We start from the raw sequence: 16,398 nt of genomic DNA, 5'->3' as shown, positions 1-16,398 counted from the left end.
CTGTTTCACAAATCTAAAATATTACTGAACTGGTCTCTGGTTATATGGTAATTAACCATGCTACTACTACAATCTTTGTGCTGGCTACAAACATTATTATGCCATGATCAGTATATTCATTTACTTTCTAGCTCTGCATTGTGTGCTATCAGATTCTACGTGGAAAAACGATACTGCATAATATATGGACTGTCTGAGTCAGAAGTTGAATGCGAACAAGGTAAGTCAGAAGTAAGGAAATACAAAGTTGTCTTTTTGGTTGTGGTTTCATTAAGATAAAACTCCATGGTCCGTAGTCATGTAAACCTGTTTTTAATGTGTTTAACCATAAAACTGCTCTTTGGATAGTATAGTCGTTCAAGAGTGCTGTGTGGATGCCAATGGAACAAACAAGCTACTTTCACATTTACTTGTAGAACATGTTATATTATCAAATCATGCACATATGAATTCCCTTACAAATTACTTACTATGAAAGCAGCGCGTGTCGGTGGCCAGCCAGAGTATCCACGTCGGGGAAAATCGGCCCAGCCGTCCGATGCGTATCGTGCGGTGGCAGATGCGCACGCCTCGCTCGAGCTGGCGCGAAGCTTCTAGCACTACTATGGAAGCAGCGCGTGTCAGTGGCCAGCCAGAGTATCCACGTCGGGGAAAATCGGCACAGCCGTCCGATGCGTATCGTGCGGTGGCAGCTGCGCGCGCCTCGCTCGAGCTGGCGCGAAGCTTCTAGCACTGAGCGAGTGAGGCCCACGATAATAAAGTGTTGGGAGGAAGGGAAAAAAAAGGATCCTCTCTCGTTCCTCCACTCTCGTCTTCCTGTGAGTCCGACGGTGAGGCCCTCAGCCCCCCGGGTTCGTTTGCTAGGGTTTCCGCATTTGTGAGACCTTCGGTTGGGGATTTTCTGGATCATGGTCGCTTTCGCCACGTGAGGAGAGGAATTTTATCCCGCGTGTGCTTTGGTTGTCTCCTTACTCTCCGCGCTCTACGGCGTCACTTTCCACGGGCTGGTGTCCATGTTCTCCCCTTTTCGCTCTGCCCCGAATCGCACCACCTGGACTGATTATTGTTGTTTGTAGGTTTTGAATGGCTGGATTTACGGGTGTTCCTCTGCGCGAGCCTTCTCTACGCCGTTCTTCTTCTTCTTGATTTTTCCCCTTCCTTTCACGTGGGCAGGCTCCGCCACCGCTTGCTTCTTCTTGCTCTTCTTTTTCATTCTCTACGCATATATTGCTTCTTTGGTTTGTGTTTTTTGTTGTTTCGCTTCTTTCCTGTTTCTGTATTTGTTTCCTGATTTCCCTTTGCAGTTGCTGCGCTGGTATGGATTACTATCACTGTGTACTCGCTGAGTATAGGCCAGATCTATGGTTTCCTTGTTACTTGGGCTAGATCTAAGGATTTTCCCTTGGTTCGCTCCGTTGTATGACTTTGTTGTACTGCTTTGTAATCTGAGGGAAACAGCAATGGGATGTCGTCCTTCCTCTCACCGCCCTGCTCCCCTCCCTCCCCCTCCCCCCCCCCCCCCCCCGGGTCATTCTTTCTGCTCGTCTCCGTGGAGTAAGGAGGGGGAGGGGGGAAAGAAAAGGATCAATTCTAGACCTGATCTATGATTTGTTGTTCCCTCCCCCCCCCCCCCCCTCTTCGGTTCTAATCTAGAATTTGTTGGTTTATTTGTATTTTTCCCTTGCAGCGAAGTGCAACGAACAAGGATTGCTTCTAATCTACTTCCATTTGGCGCATCTGGTGCATCACCATTAGTATTTCTGTTTGTCTCCATTCTCGCATGCGCCACCATAGGAAAGGGGGAAATTCACATAGGATGGCCGCCGTCATTTATTCATGGTAGCATTTTTTGAGATTATTGCTTTAATGTGATAGGTTTTTTTTAAAATTGATCCAGGTTGGGTGCTGCCCTAGCTGGGAACGACGCTTGATCAACGAGGAGTGCTTCATAGCGCTCAGTGTCCCATTGCAGTAAGATATGTGCACCCTTTCTCTAATGATTCCGCTTTGAAATTCATTAGTCGCTATTGTTTGTATGTGTGTCGACATGCCGGTGACTCCAGCGCTTTATCTTGCTTATCATTGGCCCAGGTTGGGTGCTGTTCTATCTTGTGACAACACTTGATCGACAAGGAGTGGTCTATAGTGTGCAGCGTGGCATTGTGGTAAGATATATGCACCCTTTATCTGGCGATTTCCCTTTGAAATTTATTAGCTACAATTGTTTGTACGTGTGTTAACATGCCACTGATTATGCCGCCTTATCTTGCTTACCATAAATGGAAAAATATATACTGAAATAAACATGTGTGTTTAGTTACTTTTGTTAATTTAATTACTTCTGTTACAATATGTTTTGGTGCATACCAAGGCTACTGACACACACATTCTCTCCTTTTTTTTCCCTCCCTTTGATTTTCCCCCCTTCCTCTATTCTTGGAATACCCCTTCTTTTATTTTCAATTTTCTTTTCCCTTTCCCCCTCCCCCCCCCCCACCCCCCAACTAGGCAGGACAAAATAAATTGAACAAACAATATGTTTGTTGTCCGAGCGTCGTATGTTTACCTCCTCCAAGTTGTTGTGGCTAGGTGCCACCTGCCATATGCTTCGTTGCTCTCTGAGGTTGTTGGTGATGGGAGTGTCCTTTGTGGGGTAGAAATAGAGTTACTCTTGTTGAGCTCGCAATCTACCTCCTGGCAAGTTTTTTTCTGGTCATGTGCTGAAGCAGGATGTACACTTGCCTATGAACATGTTGCCCTACAAGCCATCGCCTATTTGCATGGCATATACGGTTTCCTTGTAGTTGACTATAATTTCCAAGGGTTAGTTTTGCATAGAAGGATTGATCAGACTGCACTTACAGTAGCTACTAGAACTGTTCATTTAGCTGGTATGGCTGCAGATGTTAAAAAAAATGGTTTAGAATGCAATCATAGTGTAGAGGCACAACGTCGTTGTTTGTTAAAAGAAATTGCATCCCTAGGTTTGCTTGTTTAATTTCCCGTAGAGTGCATTGTGTACTGGTTTTTTCTCTCCATTGTTCTTGTACGTGTTCTTGGTGATGTGCTTGTTTATGTACATGTTCTTTATTATGTATTGCAGCATGGTTATTAATGAATATAAAATATATCATTGGCCCAGGTTGGGTGCTGTTCTATCTTGTGACGACACTTCATCGACGGGGAGCGGTCTATAGTGTGCAGCGTGGCATTGTGGTAAGATATATGCGCCCTTTATCTGATGATTTCCCTTTGAAATTTATTAGCTACAATTGTTTGTACGTGTGTTAACATGCCACTGATTATGCCGCCTTATCTTGCTTACATAAATGGAAAAATATATATACTAAAATAAACATGCGTGTTTAGTTACTTTTGTTAATTTAATTACTTTTGTTACAACATGTTTTGGTGCATACCAGGGCTACTGACACACATTTTTTCCCTTTTTTTTTACCCTCCCTTCGATTTTTTTCCCCTTCCTCTATTATTGGAATACCCCTTCTTTTATTTTCAATTTACTTTTCCCTTTCACCCTCCCCCCCACCCCCCAAACTAGGCAGGGTAAAGTAAATTGAGCAAACAATATGTTTGTTGTCGGAGCGTCATATGTTTCCCTCCTCCAAGCTGTTGTGACTAGGTGCCACCTGTCATATGCTTCATTGCTCTCTGAGGTTGCTGGTGATGGGAGTGTCCTTTGTGGGGTAGAAATAGAGTTACCCTTCTTGAGCTCGCAATCTACCTCCCGGCAAGTTTTTTTCTGGTCATGTGCTGAAGCAAGATGTACACTTGCCTATGAACATGTTGCCCTACAAGCCATTGCCTATTTGCAAGGCATATATGGTTTCCTTGTAGTTGACTATAATTTCCAAGGGTTAGTTTTGCATAGAAGGATTGCTCAGACTGCACTTACAGTAGCTACTAGAGCTGTTCATTTAGCTGGTATGGCTGCAGATGTTAAAAAAAATGGTTTAGAATGCAGTCATAGTGTAGAGGCACAATGCTGCTGTTTGTTAAAAGAAATTGCGTCCCTAGGTTTGCTTGTTTAATTTCCCGTAGAGTGCATTGTGTACCAGTTTTTTCTCTCCATTGTTCTTGTACGTGTTCTTGGTGATGTGCTTGTCTATGTACATGTTCTTTGTTATGTATTGCAGCATGGTTATTAGTGAATATAAAATATATTACCCACTGGCGTTGGGAGAAAGAATAAAATAAATAGCTATTAATATCCCCAGCGTTCATCCCCCAATCCCCCCCCCCCATTCCTGGTGCCTATTCGAACTAGAACATGCCCTATTTCAATTGTTACTTAGTTCACCGTTAGCATTCATGAAGATTAGTACTTGCTTCAACAGTCAATGCAGATGCACACAGATCAGGCGTATCAAGATACTGATGTTTCAATGTGTATGTTCATCGCCCCTTTCCTTTGTTGCTACCCATGTTTCAAGCGTTTAGAATACGCTTTTAAAATTGAAATGTTTACTGCCCTCCTTTTTCCTGCTATTCCCATAATATACAGCATCTGCATCCAGACCCCGCACACAATTTAGCCGTGGAGCTCGCAGAGGCCAAAGTATGTTTGTTTCTCATAAATTTTAAGTCCATACTATAAATTACCCCGAAGCCAGTGTAACTATTTATTATTGGCCCCGGGTGATGCTATAGGTGATGCTGCTCATCATTCGCCTTTAGTTATGAGCCCAGCTGAACACCGACGCAAACACCGAAGATTACTAGATCAGCAAAGATTGGCCTTAAGAGGTAGTTAGCATCAATTTCTAGGATCATTAACCATCCAAAGCAAGCTGTAATTATATATACCTACACTGTCTAAACTGTTGTTATTGCTTTGCCTTGTAGCAACGCTAAATGGTAATAGAATGTCGCTAGAATGTGGCCACTTCGACCAAGATTACATTGATGCTCTAAAAGGTATGTATAATTACCATACTACGCTAAAGTCCTCCACGATGTGCATCATACGAAGTAGTATTTCAGATTAGTACATCTTTTTTTAAAAAAATAGGGGAAAAATATAGAATTAAATTGATTTACTTGGAGCTTCCTTGCTAACTAATTAAACCTTGATGTTGCTTCTTCTTGGGTTGCTGCCATCTTCGTTTACCATGTCATGTTCGGTCCATATTGTAATTTAAACAATGTGTCATACAGCTTCCTATCCCCATCGTTCCTATTTCGGGCCACCTAAATACCAGTGTAGATATTGCATGCTATATTTTGGCTTGGAGAAAGAGTTAAATCTGATTCATCTATAAGGAACAATTCAATCGTTTACAATTCTTGCTGCAAAGGAGGCAAAATTAATATACCACCTTTCAGACAACGTCCCCAGCCTCTAGCTAGGTTGGCCAAATTTGATGGCGATGCTACTTGCAAAAAGTTTTAAAAAAATATACGTCAATACAATTGCTGATTTTCTTTCACATCGATGGGAGCAAATATAGATCGCTCTATGAATGATGGTCGAGGCCCACCTATTTTCAAAATTAATGGTCAAGTCCATCACCGTATTGGATCTTTGCTCCTGCATGATGGCAACCCTCCTAAGTTCATACAGTTATATATATATATATGATACTACAACCAAAGTTAGAAATAGATTACAAGCTTTGAACCGAGATGAAAGACCTACTGATCCCCTAGATCCATTGATAATTGAAGAGCTAATAAAAATGCTTGGTGCATAATCCATTCGCCAAAAAAATTAGGCTTGCAAGAGATAGACTTGCACGCTATGGTGATGAGGAATTCATTATTAGAATCATAGGGGCAAAAGAAGGTGACCCAGCTCAGTATAGTTTGCCTAACACTGATGAACTAGCTATGCTTGTTGTTGATGATTTCACAATAGACACATTCAAACGAGACATAGTAGTACAATCTCATGATGACCAGCTTCATCAAATATCTACCTTGCATCCTGCTTTCATGGCGCTGCAATATCCTCTTCTTTTTCCATATGGTGAGCGTGGTTACCAAATTTGAATACCGTATACTGGTGTTGTCTCACACCGTGAAAGAACCCGTAGTACAATGACGATGCAAGACTATTTTCGCTACATGTTTCACTATAGAAAAAATCAACCAAACCCATATTTATGTTATAGCACATTGTCCAGCCAAGCTAAAGTTGATGCTCATGCTTGCATAGATGAAATGAGACTCTGGTTTATACTAAAAAACCAAGCTAAACTTAGAGTGGAAAACTTGCAAGGTATAGCCGACGCTGTAAGCCGTGGGTGCATAGACGGCAATCAGGTTGGGAAAACTATATTGCCATTTTCGCACACTGGCGGAAGACGCTACATGATCCAAAATTACCATGATGGAATAGCAATATGTAGAGTATATGGACCACCTGATTTCTTTACAACGTTTACATGTGATTCCAAATGGCCAGAAGTATCTGAAACATTAATTTTTGAACCTGGCCAAAGATCCACAGACAGAGCTGATATTGTTGTACGAGTATATAACATGAAACTTGAAGAACTTATAGAGGACATAAAAAAAGGTGTCGTCTTTGGCCCAATTGATGCAGGTATACATCAGAACTTACCATGCTTTATTTAGCGAAAATTAGCCAACGTTTATTCCAAATATGCCAATACTAAGTTTCTTCCCTTTTACCCTCCTCCTCACACCCCCTCCCCCTGTTGGTTACCTGGGATTCTTCCACCTTATGTTAGCCTTGCATACTGTCGAATTCCAAAAATGCAGCCTCCCTCACGCACACATTATTGTATGGATCTCCCACGATTTTTCACAACCAACATCTACATTCATTAATGCATACATAAGCGCAGAAATCCCTGATCCAAAGATTGATCCATTGGGATATATATTAGTTGCTGAACACATGACACATGGCCCATGTGGTGCAAACTATCAAGATAGCCCCTCCATGAAAAACGGTCAATGTTCAAAACGATATCCGAAACCTTTCCATGCTGAAACCACTATTGATGACAATGGCTTTGCAATATACAAAAGGCCTGATAATAATATGTACATCCAGAAGGGAAACATAAAGCTAGACAACAGATGGATAGTTCCCTACAATATGTATTTACTTAAAAAATTTCAAGCACATATCAATGTGGAATGGTGCAACAAAAGCATTTTTATCAAATACCTATTCAAATATGTGACAAAAGGACCAGATTGTGGCAAAATTTACATCGAAAGAATTAGGAATGGCCAGGATACACCGTATGATAGTAAGACACAAACTACAAATGAGGTTAAAGAATACTTAGATTGCCGCTACATTTGTGAACAAGATGCATGTTGGCGTGTATTTGGATTTGACATACATAGACACTTCCCATCTGTGGAAAGGTTGCCTGTGCACTTGCCAAATGAAAATAATATAACATACAATACCGATGCTAATTTAGCTGGTATTGTCTCTGTGGAATTTCTACGTAGAACCATGTTAACTGAATGGTTTACAGCCAATCATATGTATCCTTCAGCAAGAGAACTAACATATTGTGAATTCCCCTCAAAGTGGCGTTGAGATGAAACATTAAGAGCATGGAAACCTAGACAAATAGGAACAAAAATAGGACGGTTATATTATGTGCATCCATCGGTTGGCGAGCGATATTACCATAGAATGTTATTAATGGTTGTTAGAGGTGCTCAAAGCTATGATGACATCAAAGTGTATAATGGTGTTAGACATGCAACATTTAAGGAAGCATGCAATGCTCGTGGCCTCCTTGGTGACGACCAAGAATGGTACAATGCTTTCGATGAAGCAGCAGCATGGGCTACTTCAGCACAGCTTAGACAACTGTTTGTTACAATACTTCTCTTTTGTGAGGTCAATGACGAACATTCTTTCTTTGAAATAGTTTGGCGAGCATTAGCTGATGATATCCATTATAGATTTAGACAAGTCGTTGGCAATCCAAACTATCAATTATCTGACAATGAATTAAAAGACTACTTACTTGACGACCTTTCTATACTATTTGCAAAAAATGGAGGGAGGATGAGAGACTATAACTTACCACAAAGAACAAATGCATCTTACGTAGTGTATGGATATCGATTTATTGATGAAGAACTTTCATACAACATTGAAGATCTGCTACTTGAATCTGATCCCTTAGTTTCAAAACTTAGATGGACAACGTCAAGCTTTTGATAGAATAACAAATGCAGTACTAAATAATACTCCTGGATTCTTTTTCGTTTCTGGTTATGGAGGCACTGGCAAAACCTATTTATGGAACGCTATAGTAACATACCTACGAGCACGGAAAAAGATTGTTCTTACAGTAGCCTCGTCTGGTGTCGCATTATTATTATTGCCCGGTGGTAGAACAGCACACTCTCGATTTAAAATCCCATGTGACATAGACAATACCAGTATATGTGACATTAAACGAGGAACTATGCTAGCTGAATTTATTGAGGAAACATCATTAGTAATATGGGATGAAGCTCTCATGACACACAGAACAGCGTTTGAAACATTAGGTAGAACTTTCCGTGATTTACTATCAGCTCAAACACCCCAAGCAGAACACATTCCTTTTGGTGGCAAAGTTGTTGTCCTAGGCGGCGATTTGAGGCAAATACTACCTGTTATTGAAGGTGGTAACAGGGCACAAATTGTAAATGCAGCTATAGTAAATTCACCTCTTTGGAAAAATATCACTATTCTAACATTGACCAAAAACATGAGGCTTTATTCCCCAAATTTAGACGCACAAAATCAACAAGAAATCGCTGAATTTAGTCAGTGGGTGTTGGATCTAGGTGAGGGAAAGCTAGAAGCAACAGCAAAAGAAGGTGAATTAGAGCCTACATGGATAAAAATACCTCATGACCTACTTCTTATGAGTGACAATGACAAAGTTACCTGTTTAATTAATGTTGTGTATCCAGATTAAAAACAAGCTTCTCCAATGCTTCATATCTTCGTGCGAGAGCTATATTAACACCAACTAATGAAGTAGCTGATAATATAAATTCCCATATAGTATCTCTTATACCTGGTGATAGCAAAGAGTATCTAAATTGCAATAAAATATCTAAGGCGCAAGGTGTTCACGATTCATACGACCTGTTATATCCTGTTGAGTTTTTGAATTCGCTGAATCGAAACAATTTTCCACAACATAAACTAATTCTCAAAATAGGAGTCCCAATAATGTTGCTTCGCAATTTGAATCAATCTGGTGGCTTGTGCAATGGAACACACTTAATAGTCACAGCCATGGGTGATACAATTATTGAAGCACATATCATCACTGGTACACACACAGGAAAAACTGTATTTATTCCTCGCATCTGTCTAACACTTAAAAATTCCAAGCTTCCTTTCGTGCTTGAACGTCGTCAATTCCCTGTAAAAGTTTGCTACGCCATGACCATTAATAAAAGTCAGGGTCAAACACTTGATAGAGTAGGCATCTATTTAAAAAACCCAGTTTATAGCCATGGTCAATTATATGTAGTAGTTTCGCGCGTAACTTCTAAACATGGTCTCAAAATGTTAATAGAGGATGATGATGGCAAGTGTACTGACACAACACGGAATATAGTTTATAAAGAAGTCCTACCTTCTATTATTCCTGATCTACACATACATAGAAAACTTCTTTATAGATATAGATTACGATATAAATGCTCTGTATAACTGTCAATACTGCTGTGATATCATAGAGGACATTCTGTTACCATTTAAAATGACATTATATACCCCATTATTCTACAACACGATAACAGATGTATGCTAATTGGATGCAATCACCCATATGGTAAATATACTCTCTGATGGTTATACACAGATCACTAATCTTTGCACATCGTTGTTTCAAATTTTTTCACTTATAAAAAAAAACTTTATTCTCATTCAACAATGTCTATCAATTCCTATAGGCTGACAATTTTGATCAATACATGTACAGGTTTCGAAGATGCCATTCGACCTGCTCCCAGCGTTGCATCCAAAAGCTAAACACTGGACAATCTGTGTTTGTGTATCGCGCAAATGGGAATACCGCAATGGCACTGATAATGGACCCATAGCCCACATTGACCTTGTTCTCGCAGATGAACAGGTCCTGCAATTTTTAAAGTATCTTGCATCTACTTAATTTAATTTAGCTTACATAGATGCCTCTGAAATACTTATTTAGCTAGCAGAGATACCTAGAGATCGTGCATGCTTATACTTATTCCAGAATTTGAATTGCAGGGAAATGCCATATATGTTGAGATACCAAACTCAGAAATAGAAGCAAAAGCAGCTTTGCTTGAAGAAGGTGGTATCTACATCATAAGCCGCTTCAGAGTTTCCAATTCTAAATCCTTGTACAGGCTGGTCGATGTACCATATATGATTGAATTCACTTGCTACACCAAGATAGCTCCAACAAGAGATGCACCAGAAACATTTCCAAAGTATGTTTACAAGCTCACACCTTTTGTTGACCTGCCTCGACATGCTGGTGAAAACAGGAACTTTCTAGGTCAGTGACATTACTAACTACCAGCTAATAATTTTCTATACTCATTGCTCACTAAACTGTATAAATGATTAATACCTCGTTCCTGCACCTCATTCTTGCAGATGTCATTGGCATCATCACTGAAATCTCTGACCCAGCTTTAAAACAGCTCATGAATCAGTCAGCTCCCACTCTAAGCAGAGATATCATTCTTAGAGACCTTAGGTAACTAATCCATTCTTCCAAAGCTCATATACTGATACTTATAGCGACTTGCTGCATATCCAATTAACTATATCGCATAAATAAACAAATCTATTCACACATAGCAATGTCGAAATTAAACCGACACTATGGGGACAGTGAGCCACGGAGTTTACCATTGATGAATTTACAATGAAGAACAAGCTACACCGATTGTTATCCTTGTTGTTGGCAACCTCATGAAAACTTTCGGAGGTAACCATATTAACACTTGCCGTAGATACCTCTGCTTAATAGTTACATATACTTAGCTTTGCTTACCTCAATTTAATAGGCGAAGAATACCTTAGTGGTAATACTGCATGCCGCTGGTACTTCAATCCTATTATTCCAGAAGCTGAACCATTTTACAACACGTATGTCAACCCTATCATTTTATACAATAGTTCAGGTCATTCATAACATTCTACTCATAACACTGAGCACTAAACTACTGCTTCATATTTGACTTCAAACATGTACATATAGCATCCAAAATCAACGGCTCATAATCAAGCATACTCCTGCGCCAGCACAGCAAGCAACACTCACTCAAAAACGAGCTCAACTTGAAGATAAACAACTCCAAGATTTATAACAGATGAATCCATATGACTTCCCGGTATACATCATGAATACTATTATTACTGCTTCTCCTTCCAGTGATTATTCCTTACGCAATAATAACCCCTGATACCTTATAATAATAGACCACCATGAAGTACCACCTTCTCCTTAAATTTCCTAGCTAACAGTTACTACAAAACTTCATTATAGGAGAACGGGTGCCGCTATACTGTGACAATTACACGCTTACTCCCAACCACATCATGGTGGTTTGCATCATGCAACAGATGCAGTCGAGCTTGCACCCCAGATGGTACCGGATACAAATGCAACACATGCTCTTGCACAGGCTACCGCTTCAAGTAACTAACAGTTCCACTTTATCTATTTTTTCGCCTCCTCAACCAAATTTGAATTGACTACTGAGCTATCAATTTGTATTACTGCAGTTACAAATTGTGTTTTATAACAAATGATGGCACCGCCGAAGCTGAAATGATTGCTTTTGGCAAAGTTGGACGTCGCATTGTCAGTAAACCTGTTCAACAAGTTTTGAGAACTACGAGATTTGCAAATGACACTCCACCAGACACCGCAGCTATAGTTTCTCCGAAATTCACTTTTGCAATCACCCTGACGAATCAAAGTTACTACAGCCCCCAGAAATCATATCAGGTGAACTCCATCCTCGCTGCTTATGGGAGGTAGCATACACTCCCACATATTAGAAACAATCAACAAAAAGGGCCATTAAACTCTGAATTAGCAATTCACACAACCACCTACCAAGAGCCATCAATGTCCCAAGCAAAGATGCACACAGACACTTACCGCATTGATCCACATGCTGCTCCACCTGCTGCTACTCCCCAATCTTCTGGATTAAAGCGCGCCACGCCTTCTACACCACCAGATACACAAACAACAGCTACTGGAAACGTATTACCAAACAATATAAGCTAACACTCTTCTTTATAATTCTTTTTGTACTGCATAACACATACAATATCTCTTTGACACTGCAAATTGTTACCACACTCAGGTGTTGGCGCAAACACCTCCCCCCTCGCTAGGCCATGATGAATCACCATCCAAAAAAAGTGCACTTTTGTAAGTATAGAGCAATAATAAGAAATAAACTATTATTACTCTCACTACAACACATATTTAGCCAAGTGTTTGTTCACATGACAAACAGAAACGCTATTGATGCCCCTAGCCAATCTGCAACTCGAAGAAAGCTGTTTGAAGGAAACCCAGATGCTATAAAGGTGAGCATAACTTCTACTCTTTAATACTTAAACCCTTTATACATCTGCTTGACCTTATCAAAATTCATGTACTCGCTCTCAATTTTATACTATTCTATCTGTGTAGGAGACGAAAGCCAGCTACAAAAAGAGCAAAGGCAGCAATACAAGGTCAACAGACCACCCATCTCCGTAACCAGCAGCCAAAAAGTACAAATAACAAATCCATCTGTACAAAAATGTCCATATTTTCCCTCATAGGTAATCTGAATGCTAACATCACTGGATTATACTCCATCTATGCAGAGCACCTTCCCAACAGGCGCCTGAACCAAAGATGCATGACCACAGCTCCAACTGATACTGCTCACCCCATAACTCCACAGCACTGGTACAAACACTACCCCTGTAACAACAACAAGAGCAAAAGAAAAGAAGGAAAAAGACACACTAATCACTACTTTCCATTTTATTTGCAGATAACCAATATGATCGCAGCATTTTGACTTTGAAGAACAGCTTGTCTTTTGTCATGGATGGAAACCAGATTTTCTTTTTGCAGAGCTTTTGAACCTATGTTGACAAACACCATGGGTAACTGTTAGTAGGGAATGATGCTACATACTTCCTGCTATAACACTCTGTAAATAATCATCTAGTTGTCATATTATCTAGAATGATAGGTGCCGCCACTCTGCATTCACAGACCTGCTTGACCATATATCGCAAATAATATGACCTTACTTCTACCCTGGGTCTGACCAACTACTACGCATGTCATTTTCCACACACCAGATGTGTGTTGAAGACAAAACTACTATCTTTTGAAGATCCTTATCAAATTTAATCATCTTAAACAGTAACTGTGGTCCTGCTGATCTCATTGCAATACCATTGATTATCACATCCTCATGGCATTCCCATTACCAAAATGATTACAGCGGCTCATATCAGCAATAGAGTTGTATTCGCTGCCAAATGATACTATCTGTCATGTTAAAATTAAAAAACCAAAAAAAAAATTGTACTTCTATCTATACCCGACATGATACAATATCTATATGGCGTCCTACTGGACCATACTCTTTTAAACTCCTTCTGTGGCTATTCCATCATTCGATATTTTCACCTACCATATTAGCAAACACTAGAACTAAATCCTCTAATTCATAAACTACGACCAAGAATTATCAAACTAAGAATTTTCGCTCGCGCGCCGAGGCACGCGCAAGCCACTAGTAGACATTTATAGAGCCTGCTTGTTAGGACACTACAATCAATTTATAGGAAAACCTGAAGACAGCGCCTGTTGATTGAAACGATACATCCATATTGAATACTTTGAGAGAGAGAGAGAGATAAATAATTTAGTTATAAATTGAACAGATTGGTTCATTTGTTTTGCTTAATGCATTGGAGATTTAGACCAACGTGCCTTTATAAACATACAAATAAAAAGATTACCCTCTTATCATAAAGATAGAGCTCATAAAGAAACAGAACCAATGGACTATTGAATCTGAACAAGACTGCAACTAAAAACTAGAATTATCTCTTTGATTCAGTAACATGCCGTAGATTGGGACCACCTGCACGAAAGGCCCCAGCTTCTATTGCTCCTGTGGGGACTCCTCCAGGTACTAATTGACTTCTCCAGGTACTAATTGCCGCCGCACGAATCCAAGACATTCCAATCCCATCGAACCAGCACCAAAAAAAAAGACAGAACACGATTCAGACGATGATCCAAGAACACCAAGAACTGAGGAACAAGATTACATCACGGTTCCAACAACAAAGCATATAAAAGAGAGTAAATTTCAAGAATCCAATCGTGGTAGCATCTTACCCGGCAGTATCCAGAGATGAAGGGGGCCTCGTAATCGGCATCGGAGACACCGCCTTGGCAGGGGAGAAGCATTTGTCGGTGGCCGCCAGTGCCTCTATGGCAGCGGGCTGGATTGTGGTGGATTGGTGGTCGCAGCACACCACCGTGGCCGTAGACCCATCGGTTCACGCCTGCGAGGTCCTTGGGTTTGCCTACGCCGTGACATGCTCGAGCTTACCTGCCGGATCCCGTCTCCATCGTGGTCGAAGTGCGGTCGCGGCGGCGACCTAAGGGCATGTTTGGATGGCTGCACGCCTACGTTGTACGCACGGAGTCTGCCATGCCAGCATGGCTCGTGAGAAAGGCGAATTTTACCGTATCCGTGGAGCCAGGCTATACAGTGTTTTTCATTGGCAGGAATTATCTCATGCGAGCGCGCACAGCCAACTAAACACCCGTCAAACAACACCAACTGCACACGTAGAGCCAGCTGGGCAACCAAATACCTGTATGTGACTGTTTAAGCTGCACGTGCAGAGCTAGGATGGCGGGAGCCGAGCAACAAACAAACCCTAAATGGTTCCAGAATGCACAAGAGATGCGGCAGTCACTATTACAAAAATTATTTTTAGAGGCGGGTGGTAACTCATTTTCACAGGCGTTTAGTGCAACCGCCTGCGATCGAAGGCCTGTAGAAATAAATAATTTTCACAGGCGCAAAAGTGACCGCCTGTGAAAATCTATTACCACAGGCGGTTCCCTTAAGGAACCGTCTGTAAAAATAGGTTTTCACAGGCGGTTCCTTAAGCGGACCGTCTGCGATAATCGGTCCCTCAATCGATATTTTTTGAACCAAAAAAAGCAAAACAAAAAAATTGACCGATCAGGAACCCCACGCAGTCGCAAGTCAAGTCACGCGTTTTTTCGCGCGCTACGCGGTTTTTGGTACTCGAACTCGAAACCTGTCGGGTCGCGCGAACCCTCCCCACCATCACACTAGAGAACGACTTCTGAACAGATGAGCATACGTAATTCTTTTGATATCTGCAATCCGAAACTTCAAACGATTATTTGGGCATCTAAATGACTTCAAATGAAAAACTTTTCAACTACAAAGTTGTAGATCTCGTCGAGGGCTACAATTTTTATATAAACTTTATCCTCATCCAACTTCGTATGAAAAAATTATGAATTTTTAAAAATAAGCTGTCACCTATTTTTACATGCGGTTCCTTATACGAACCGCCTGCAATAATATGATCATTTCTTTAGACGATTCACATAAGAAACAGTCTGTGGAAATGAGTGACAGTTTATTTTTAAAAATTTATAATTGTTTTATACAAAGTTGGATGAGGATAAAGTTTATATGAAAATTGTAGCCCTCGACGAGATCTACAACTTTTTAGTTGAAAAGTTTTTCATTTGAAGTCATTTAGATGCCCAAATAATCATTTTAAATTGCAAACGATTATTTGGACATCTAAATGACTTCAAATAAAACAAATGTCAACTACAAAGTTGTAGATCTCATCGAGAGCTACAATTTTTATATAGATTTTTTCCTCATCTGACTTCATATACAAAAGTTATGAATTTTTTAATAGATAGTCATTTTCAGAGGCGGTTCACGTAAGGAACCGCCTGTGAAAATGATCATTTTTATAGGCGATTCCTTATATGAACCGCCTGTGATAATAATTTATTATCACAGGCGGTTCCTTATGTAAACCGTCTGTGAAAATATATTTCCACAGACGATCCGTAACCGCAGAAGGCTCTCACCAATTGTTCAGACGGTTTATTTAAAAAACTACCTGTAAAAAGTTACTCTAAATATTTTGAAAAATAGTTTTTTAAGTAGTGAGTGGTTGAAACTCTCACGGAGCTGCAAAGCCAGATTGGATGGTTCATCAACACCTGTGTGAAGATCAGATGGTTGTCTTTTTTATGCTGACGTAGATATCCTCAAAAGCTCCTCCCTCACTTTCCCGAAACTAACTCTATTTAGGCC

At 40.4% G+C, this 16,398-nt stretch overlaps 1 protein-coding gene across 1 annotated transcript; it reads left to right on the top strand.

Annotated features, from left to right (window-relative positions):
* The first annotated feature begins 807 nt into the window (after positions 1 to 807).
* Positions 808 to 12,786, top strand: LOC133892211 (uncharacterized). Its single transcript, XM_062332915.1, has 16 exons — positions 808 to 1,405; positions 1,688 to 1,740; positions 1,898 to 1,971; positions 3,143 to 3,216; positions 4,356 to 4,407; positions 4,523 to 4,576; positions 9,954 to 10,106; positions 10,244 to 10,517; positions 10,619 to 10,721; positions 10,826 to 10,858; positions 10,900 to 10,955; positions 11,035 to 11,116; positions 11,229 to 11,361; positions 11,517 to 11,668; positions 11,756 to 12,416; positions 12,505 to 12,786. Exons 5-13 carry the CDS (start codon positions 4,396 to 4,398, stop codon positions 11,335 to 11,337), a joined length of 876 nt encoding a protein of 291 aa, XP_062188899.1. The 5' UTR covers positions 808 to 1,405; positions 1,688 to 1,740; positions 1,898 to 1,971; positions 3,143 to 3,216; positions 4,356 to 4,395; the 3' UTR covers positions 11,338 to 11,361; positions 11,517 to 11,668; positions 11,756 to 12,416; positions 12,505 to 12,786.
* The last annotated feature ends 3,612 nt before the right edge of the window (positions 12,787 to 16,398 follow it).

This window comes from Phragmites australis, chromosome 15 (genome assembly GCF_958298935.1).
Source record: "Phragmites australis chromosome 15, lpPhrAust1.1, whole genome shotgun sequence".
In the NCBI taxonomy this organism is placed as follows: domain Eukaryota; kingdom Viridiplantae; phylum Streptophyta; class Magnoliopsida; order Poales; family Poaceae; genus Phragmites; species Phragmites australis.
This window is presented reverse-complemented; position numbering and strand designations above follow the sequence as displayed.

Coding starts and splice junctions, on each gene's coding strand:
- LOC133892211 (XM_062332915.1), top strand. Junction 10,518..10,618: donor TGAAAACAGGAACTTTCTAG/GTCAGTGACATT, acceptor TCATTCTTGCAG/ATGTCATTGGCATCATCACT. Junction 10,956..11,034: donor CCTCATGAAAACTTTCGGAG/GTAACCATATTA, acceptor TCAATTTAATAG/GCGAAGAATACCTTAGTGGT.